The sequence below is a fragment of the Tachyglossus aculeatus genome, chromosome 9 (assembly GCF_015852505.1).
Source record: "Tachyglossus aculeatus isolate mTacAcu1 chromosome 9, mTacAcu1.pri, whole genome shotgun sequence".
In the NCBI taxonomy this organism is placed as follows: Eukaryota; Metazoa; Chordata; class Mammalia; order Monotremata; family Tachyglossidae; genus Tachyglossus; species Tachyglossus aculeatus.
In genome coordinates, this window is record NC_052074.1 from 34220644 (window position 1) to 34230163 (window position 9520).

At 55.6% G+C, this 9520-nt stretch overlaps 1 protein-coding gene across 1 annotated transcript; it reads right to left on the reverse strand.

Annotated features, from left to right (window-relative positions):
• Window positions 1-1063: 1063 nt before the first annotated feature.
• RHOB (ras homolog family member B) lies at window positions 1064-1813 on the reverse strand. Its single transcript, XM_038751681.1, has one exon. The coding sequence runs from the start codon at window positions 1732-1734 to the stop codon at window positions 1144-1146; it is 591 nt and encodes a 196-aa protein (XP_038607609.1). The 5' UTR covers window positions 1735-1813; the 3' UTR covers window positions 1064-1143.
• Between the last annotated feature and the right edge of the window lie 7707 nt (window positions 1814-9520).

Genomic DNA, 9520 nt, shown 5'->3' on the forward strand with positions numbered 1-9520 from the left:
GGGGCGGACGGGAGGGGATGGATGGATGGATGGAGCGGCGACGCCGCAACCGGCCGGTCCTCTTCGTAGGGTCCGCCGTCCCGGGCGGGTCTCCGTGCCTACCGCCCGTCGAGCGCTCCGAGGGCGGCGGGGCGGACAGGAGGGGAAGGATGGATGGATGGAGCGGTGAGGCCGCAACCGGCCTGTCCTGTTCGTGGGGTCGACCATCCCAACCGCCCGTCGAGTGGTCCGAGGGGACGAGGGGCCTCGGGGCGGACAGGAGGGGAAGGATGGATGGATGGAGCGGTGACGCTGCAACCGGCTGGTCCTCTTCGTGGGGTCCACCGTCCCAACCGCCCGCTGAGTGGTCCGAGGGGACGAGGGGCCTCGGGGCGGACAAGAGGGGAAGGATGGATGGTTGGACGGCTGGATGGAGTGGTGAGGCCGCAACCGGCCGGTCCTCTTCGTGGGGTCCACCGTCCCAACCGCCCACCGAGGGGGACGAGGGGCCTCGGGGCGGACAGGAGAGGAAGGATGGATGGATGGACGGACGGATGGAGCGGTGACGCCGCAACCGGCCGGTCCCCTTCGTGGGGTCCACCGTCCCAACCGCCCGTCGATCGGCCCGAGGGGCCTCGGGGCGGACAGGAGGGGAAGGATGGATGGTTGGACGGCTGGATGGAGCGGTGAGGCCGCAACCGGCCGGTCCTCTTCGTGGGGTCCACCGTCCCAACCGCCCGCTGAGTGGTCCGAGGGGACGAGGGGCCTCGGGGCGGACAGGAGGGGAAGGATGGATGGTTGGACGGCTGGATGGAGCGGTGAGGCCGCAACCGGCCGGTCCTCTTCGTGGGGTCCGCCGTCCCAACCGCCCGTCGAGCGGTCCGAGGGGACGAGGGGCCTCGGGGCGGGCAGGAGGGGAAGGATGGACGGATGGACGGAGCGGTGAGGCCGCAACCGGCCGGTCCTCTTCGTGGGGTCCACCGTCCCAACCGCCCGTCGAGGGGGACGAGGGGCCTCGGGGCGGACGGGAGGGGAGGGAGGGATGGACGGATGGATGGATGGAGCGGTGAGGCCGCAACCGGCCGGTCCTCTTCGTGGGGTGCGCCGTCCCAACCGCCCGCCGAGGGGGCCTCGGGGCCTCGGGGCCTCGGTGTCCCCCGGGGCTCAGAGCAGCTTGCAGCAGTTGGCGCAGCCGGTCTGGGCGCCGTGGCGCTTCTGCAGGGCGGCGCGGGTGGCCGTCTCGAAGACCTCCCTGACGCCGTCCTTGGTCTTGGCGGAGCACTCGAGGTAGTCGTGGGCCTGGACGCGCAGGGCCATGGCCCGGCCGTCCTCGGTGCGCACGGGCTCCTGCTTCATGCGGGCCAGCTCGCCGCGCACGTGGTCGTCGTGGCGCAGGTCCTTCTTGTTGGCCACCAGGATGATGGGCACGTTGGGGCAGAAGTGCTTGACCTCGGGCACCCACTTCTCCGGGATGTTCTCCAGCGAGTCCGGGCTGTCGACGGAGAAGCACATGAGGATGACGTCGGTGTCCGGGTAGGACAGGGGCCGGAGCCGGTCGTAGTCCTCCTGGCCGGCCGTGTCCCACAGGGCCAGCTCCACCTGCTTGCCGTCCACCTCGATGTCGGCCACGTAGTTCTCGAACACGGTGGGCACGTACACCTCGGGGAACTCGTCCTTGCTGAACACGATCAGCAGGCACGTCTTGCCGCAGGCGCCGTCGCCCACCACCACCAGCTTCTTGCGGAGGGCCGCCATGGCCAGCCCGCCGCCGCCGGTCCCCGGACCCGGCAGCAGGAGGAGGAGGGCGGACGAGGAGGAGAAGGAACAGGAGGAGGCGTCCCCCGCCGCCGCCGCCGCCGCCGGCTGACAGGGCCGAGCGGGCTCCGTCCTCCCCCTCGCCACCGCGCTCCGCTCCGCGCGTCCGCTCCGCTCGGCCTCCCGCGGCGGACTGCTGGCCGCCCTCCCCCGCCGCCCGCTATTTATAGGGCTCGGCCGCTTTCTTAATATAGCCGGCCAATCGGAGGCCGCGGGGTGACCTCATCCCCGGCCCGGCCGGCACGCCATTGGTCGGCGCCCGCGGGCTCCGGGGCGGGGCCGGACCCGCCGGATTGGCCCCGACCGGGCGGGGGGGCGGGGCCTCGGGGCCGTGATTGACAGGCGGGCGGCGCGCGCCCCCACCGCCGCCGCCGCCGCCGCCCCTCCGGGGGGCGCTCGCGAGCCCCCGCGGGGAGGGACAAAGGGGAGGCTCGGCCTTAGTGTGTGTGTGTGTGTGTGTGTGTGTGTGTGTGTGTGTGTGTGTGTGTGTGTGTGTGTGTGTGAATGTCTGAGCGATCGTCTGGGTCGGTGTGTGAATGTAATGTGATGGTGTGTGTGTGTGTGTGTGTGTGTGTGTGTGTGTGTGTGGAAGAATGAGGGTCTGTGTGTGAATGTAATGTAATGGGTGTGTGTGGGTGTGTGGGTGTGTGTGGAAGAATGAGGGTCTGGGGGGGAATGTAATGTGATGGGTGTGTGTGTGTGTGTGTGTGTGTGTGTGTGTGGAAGAATGAGGGTCTGGGGGGGGGATGTAATGGGACTGGGAGTGTGTGTGTCTGTGTGTGTGGGAAAGAATGTCTGGGCGGTCATGTGGGTCTGTGTGTGTTTGTGTGGGAGAATGAGCGTCTGGGGGGGATGTAATGGGACTGTGTGTCTGTGAAAGAATGTCTGAGCGATCCTCTGGGCCGGTGTGTGAATCTAATGTGGTGGTGGTGGGGGGTGTGTGTGTGTGTGTGTGTGTGTGTGTGTGGAAGAATGAGGGTCTGGGGGTGAATGTAACGTGATGGGTGTGTGTGTGTGTGTGTGTGTGTGTGTGTGTGTGGAAGAATGAGGGTCTGGGGGGGAATGTAATGGGACTGGGACTGTGTGTGTCTGTGTGTCTGGGAAAGAATGTCTGGGCGGTCCTGTGGGTCTGTGTGTGTGAATGTGATGTGATGGGGGGGGTGTGTGGAAGAATGAGGGTCTGGGGGTGAACGTTAATGGGACTGGGACTGTGTGTGTCTGTGCGTATGTGAAAGAATGTCTGAGCGATCGTGCGGGTCTGTGTGTGAATTTAATGTGATGGGGTGGGTGTGTGTGTGTGTGTGTGTGTGTGTGTGGAAGAATGAGGGTCTGGGGGGGAATGTAATGGGACTGGGACTGTGTGTGTCTGTGTGTATGGGAAAGAGTGTCCGGGCGGTCGTGTGGGTCTGTGTGTGTTTGTGTGGGAGAATGAGCGTCTGGGGGGGAATGTAATGGGACTGTGTGTCTGTGTGTATGTGAAAGAGTGTCTGAGCAATCCTGTGGGTCGGTGTGTGAATGTAATGTGATGGGGTGTGTGTGTGTGTGTGTGTGTGTGTGTGTGTGTGTGTAAGAATGAGGGTCTGGGGGTGAATGTAATGGGACTGGGACTGTGTGTGTCTGTGTGTCTGTGAAAGAATGCCTGAGCGATCCTTTCGGTCGGTGTGTGAATCTAATGTGATGGGTGTGTGTGTGTGTGTGTGTGTGTGTGTATGTGTGTGTGTGTGTGTGTGTGTGTGTGTAAGAATGAGGGTCTGGGGGGAATGTAATGTGATGGGGGGTGTGTGTGTGTGTGTGGAAGAATGAGGGTCTGGGGGGGAATGTAATGGGACTGGGACTGTGTGTGTCTGTGTGTATGGGAAAGAATGTCTGGGCGGTCGTGTGGGTCTGTGTGTGTTTGTGTGGAAGAATGAGGGTCTGGGGGGGAATGTAATGGGACTGTGTGTCTGTGTGTCTGTGAAAGAATGTCTGAGTGATCCTGTGGGTCTGTGTGTGAATGTAATGTGATGGTGGGTGTGTGTGTGGAAGAATGAGGGTCTGGGGGTGAATGTAATGTAATGTGTGTGTGTGTGTGTGTGTGTGTGGAAGAATGAGGGTCTGCGGGTGAATGTAATGGGACTGGGACTGTGTGTGTCTGTGCGTATGGGAAAGAATGTCTCAGTGATCCCGTGGGTCTGCGTGTGTTTGTGTGGGAGAATGAGGGTCTGGGGGGGAATGTAATGGGACTGGGACTGTGTGTGTCTGTGCGTATGGGAAAGAATGTCTGGGCGGTCGTGCGGGTCTGTGTGTGAATGTAATGTGATGGGGTGGGTGGGTGGGTGTGTGTGTGGAAGAATGAGGGTCTGGGGGTGAGTGTAATGTGATGGGTGTGTGTGTGTGTGTGTGTGTGTGTGTGGAAGAATGAGGGTCTGGGGGTGAATGTAATGGGACTGGGACTGTGTGTCTGTGTGTATGTGAAAGAATGAGTGATCGTCTGGGTCTGTGTGTGAATGTAATGTGATAGGGTGTGTGTGCGCGTGTGTGGAAGAATGAGGGTCTGGGGGTGAACGCTAATGGGACTGGGAGTGTGTGTCTGTGTGCATGTGAACGAATGTCTGAGCGGTCGTGAGGGTCTGTGTGTGTTTGTGTGGAAGAATGAGTGTCTGGGGGGGAATGTAATGGGACTGTGTGTCTGTGTGTATGTGAAAGAATGTCTGAGCGATCGTGTGGGTCTGCGTGTGAATGTAATGTGATGGGGTGTGTGTGTTTGTGTGGAAGAATGAGGGTCGGGGGTGAATGTAATGGGACTGGGACTGTGTGTGTCTGTGTGTATGTGAAAATGTCTGAGTGGTCATGTGGGTCTGTGTGTGCGTGGAAGAATGAGCGTCTGGGGGTGAATGTAATGGGACTGGGACTGTGTGTCTGTGAAAGAATGCCTGAGTGATCATGTGGGTCTGTGTGTGAATGTAATGTGATAGGGTGTGTGTGTTTGTGTGGAAGAATGAGGGTCTGGGGGTGAACGTAATTGGGACTGGGACTGTGTGTCTGTGTGTATGTGAAAGAATGTCTGAGCGATCGTGTGGGTCTGCATGTGAATATACTGTGATAGGGTGTGCATCTGCGTGTGAATGTAATGTGATAGTGTGGGCGGGGGAGAATGAGGGCCTGGGGGTGAATGTAATGGGACTGGGAGTGTGTGTCTGTGTATGTGAGGGAATATCTGAGCCATCGTGTGGGTCTGCGGGTGAATATACTGTGATAGGGTGTGCGTGTGGAAGAATAAGTGTGAGGGTCTGTGAGGGTCTGGGGGGGAATGTAATGGGACTGGGACTGTGTGACTGTGTATGGGAAAGAATGAGTGATCGTGGGGGTCTGCGTGTGAATGTAATGTGATGGGGTGTGCGTGTGCGTGTGGAAGAGTGAGGGTCTGTGGGGGAATGTAATGGGACTGGGACTGTGTGTCTGTGTGTATGTGAAGGAATGTCTGACTGATCATGTGGGTCTGCCTGTGAAAATAATGTGATAGGGTGTGCGTGTGTGTGTGGAGGAATGAAGGTCTGTGAGGGTCTGTGAGTGACTGTAATGGGACTGGGACTGTCTGCCTGTGTGTATGGGAAAGAATGTCTGAGTGATCGTGGGGGTCTGCCTGTGAATGTAATGTCATGGGGTGTGCGTGTGCGTGTGGAAGAATGAGGGTCTGTGAGGGTCTGTGGGGGAATGTAATGGGACTAGGGGGGTGTCTGTGTGCGTGTGTGTATGTGCATGTGTGTGTGTGTGTGTGTGTGTGAAAGAATGCGATTGAACGTGTGGGCCTGTGTGTGAATGTAATGTGATAGTAAGAATGAGGTTCTGTGGATGAATGTAATGTGACTGGGAGTATGTGCACTCCTCTGCCGCTAATTTCCTCACTGTTAGGCCTCGTTCTCGCCTGTCCTGCCGTCGAACCCCGGCCCACGTCCTCCCCCGGGCCTGGAATGCCCCCAATCCCTCTGCCCCTCCGCCAAGCTCGCTCTCTTCCTCCCTTCAAGGCCCTGCTGAGAGCTCACCTCCTCCAGGAGGCCTGCCCAGACTGAGCCCCTTCCTTCCTCTCCCCCTCCTCCACCCCGCCACCTTACCTCCTTCCCTTCCCCACAGCACCTGTATATATGGATATATGTTTGTACGGATTTATTACTCTATTGATTTTACTTGTACATATTTATTCTAATTATTTTATTTTGTTAATATGTTTGGTTTTGTTCTCTGTCTCCCCATTCTAGACTGTGAGCCCACTGTTGGGTAGGGACCGTCTCTATATGTTGCCGACTTGTACTTCCCAAGCACTTAGTACAGTGCTCTGCACACAGTAAGCGCTCAATAAATATGATTGATTGATTGATAACAGTAATGATGGCATTTGTTAAGTGCTTGCTATGTGCAAAGCACTGTTCTAAGCACTGGGGGATACGAGGTGGTTAGGTTGTCCCCTGTAGGGCTCACAGTCTTAATCCCCATTTTTCAGATGAGGTAACTGAGGCCCAGAGAATAGTAATAATAATAATGATGGCATTTGTTAAGCGCTTACTATGTGCAAAGCATTGTCCTAAGCGCTGGGGAGTATATAAGGTGATCAGGTTGTCTCACGTGGGGCTCACAGTCTTAATCCCCATTTTTCAGATGAGGTAACTGAGGCCCAGAGAAGTGAAGTGACTTGCCCAAAGTCAGACAGCGGACAAGTGTCAGAGTCGGGATTCGAACCCCTGACCTCTGACTCCCAACCCCGGGCTCTTTCCACTGAGCCACGCTGCTTCTCTCTGTCTGAGTGGTCATGTGGGTCTGTGTGTGTGTGAATGTAATGGGATTAGGAGTGTGTGTGTGTGTGTGTGTGTGTGTGTAAAAATGTCTGATTGTCCGTGTGGATCTGTGTGTGCTTGTAATGTGACTGGGTGTGTGTGTGTGTGCTTGTGTGTGTGTGTAAAAATGGCTGATTGTCTATATGGATCTGTGTGTGAATGTAATGTGACTGGGTGTGTGTGTGCTTGTGTGCATGTGTAAGAATGTCCGAGCGTCCGTTTGGGCCTATGTGTCAATGTAGTGCGATTGTGTGTGTGTGTGTGTGTGTGTGTAAAAATGTCTGATTGTCTATGTGGATCTGTGTGTGAATGTAATGCGACTGGGTGTGTGTGTAAAAAATGTCTGATTGTCTATATGGATCTGTGTGTGAATGTAATGTGACTGGGTGTGTGTGTAAAAATGTCTGATTGTCTATATGGATCTGTGTGTGAACGTAATGTGACTGGGTGTGTGTGTGCTTGTGTGCATGTGTAAGAATGTCCGAGCGTCCGTTTGGGCCTATGTGTCAATATAGTGTGATTGTGTGTGTGTGTGTGTGTGTGTGTCTGTGTGTGTCTGTGTGTGTCTGTGTGTCTGTGTCTGTGTGTGTAAAAATGTCTGATTGTCTATGTGGATCTGTGTGTGAATGTAATGTGACTGGGTGTGTGTGTGTGTGTAAAAATGTCTGATTGTCTATATGGATCTGTGTGTGAATGTAATGTGACTGGGTGTGTGTATGCTTGTGTGCATGTGTAAGAATGTCCGAGCGTCCGTTTGGGCCTATGTGTCAATGTAGTGTGATTGGGTGTGTGTGTGTAAAAATGTCTGATTGTCTATGTGGATCTGTGTGTGAATGTACTGTGACTGGGGGTGTGTGTGTGTGTGTAAAAATGTCTGATTGTCTATATGGATCTGTGTGTGAATGTAATGTGACTGGGTGTGTGTGTGCTTGTGTGCATGTGTAAGAATGTCTGAGCGTCTGTTTGGGCCTATGTGTCAATATGTAGTGTGTTTGTGTGTGTGTGTGTGTGTGTGTGTGTGTAAATGTCTGATTGTCTATGTGGATCTGTGTGTGAGTGTAATGTGACTGGGCGTGTGTGTAAAAATGGCTGATTGTCTATATGGATCTGTGTGTGAATGTAATGTGACTGGCTGTGTGTGTGTGTGTCTGTTTGTGTGTGTGTGTGTGTGTGTGTGTGTGTAAAAATGTCTGATTGTCTATGTGGATCTGTGTGAATGTAATGTGACTGGGTGTGTGTGTGTGTGTAAAAATGTCTGATTGTCTATATGGATCTGTGTGTGAATGTAATGTGACTGGGTGTGTGTGTGCTTGTGTGCGTGTGTAAGAATGTCCGAGCGTCTGTTTGGGCCTATGTGTCAATATGTAGTGTGTTTGTGTGTGTGTGTGTGTGTGTGTGTGTGTGTGTGTGTGTGTGTGTGTGTGTGCCGCAGCTGTGTCCCCGGAGTCTTCCAGAAATAATAATTAATAATGGCATTCACTACGCACCGTGTGTCTACGCACTGGGGTAGACACAAGATAATCAGGTCCCTCGTAGTCTCTATAGGAAGAACAGGTATTAAATCTCTATTTTGAAGGTAAGGGAATTTAAGCGGCGAGCAGTGAAAGGGCTTCTCCAAGGTCACGCACAGAGCCCAGCGCTTAGCACAGTGCTTGGCGAGAGCTTAAGAAATCCCATTTAAAGAAAACAACCAAAAACAAGTGGCAGAGCCAGGATTAGAAGCCAGAGCCACTCAGTCCCAAGCCCTTTCCACCAGACCGTGCTGCTTCTGAAAGTCCCTGGGGCTGGGGAGACTCCCAGCGTGAGGCAGAATCAATCAATCAATCGATCAATTGTATTTATTGAGCGCTTACTGTGTGCAGAGCACTGGACTAAGCGCTTGGGAAGTACAAGTCGGCAACATAGAGAGACAGTCGGGCTACGAGGTCGGGCTCAATCCACCTCAGAGGTGCCCGGTGGGCTTTCCGCACTTTTTTAGGGCATCTATTAAGCTCTTTTTTCTGAGCACTCAGGTAGATGCCGGATAGATGGGTTGAAGACAGTCCCCGTCCCGCTTGGGGCTCACAGTCGGTATATCCCCATTATACGGATGAGGTGCCCGGAAGTGATTTGCCAAGGTCACCCAGGGGACAAGTGGCAGCAGAATTAGAACCCAGGTCCCGCTGACTCCATTGCTTTATCCACTAGGCCTTGCTGCCGCAAAGCGCAGTCGGCGTCCAGCCTCACTGCCCAAACCTGCCTCCCCCAGGAGCCCGCGTTCATGTCCTGACTAGTGTGCGTGTGTTTGTGTTTGTGTGAAACGAGCATCCATGGCTTCATCTGCTGCGAAGGGTTCAAGAGGGCAGGGAACGTGTCTACCAACTCAGTTATGCTGCAATAATAATAATAATGGCATTTGTTAAGTGCTTACCTTGTGCGAAGCACCGTTCTAAGCGCTGGGAGGATACTAAGCTGTGGGGCTCACGGTCTTAATCCGCGTTTTACCGATGAGGGAACAGAGGCTCAGAGAAGTGAAGTGACTTGCCCCAGGTCACCCGGCAGACCCGTGGCGGAGTCGGGACTCGAACCTGCGACATCTGACTCCCAAACCCGGGCTCTTTCTGTTGAGCCACGCCGCTCCTCTAGTCCAGAGCTCTTCACGCGGTAGGCGCTCAACAAATACAGTCCGGTTGAGCGAAGGAGACCCATGCGGTGAAGCGTCCAGAGCCGCGGAGGAGCAGCCCTGCCTTAAGTGGGATTTCATCACGTGTGTGGCTGCCAAGGTCGTCTCTCCCGGCCTGCACGCCGGTACCAGCCACGGGCCGCTAGCAGACCCGATCCATCCCTCAATCCAGTTCAGAAGAGCCGGACCCGGGGGCTGCCCGTACAGAGGACCGCAGAGGGGAGGGGAGAGGAGGGGAAGAGGTTACTACCTTCTC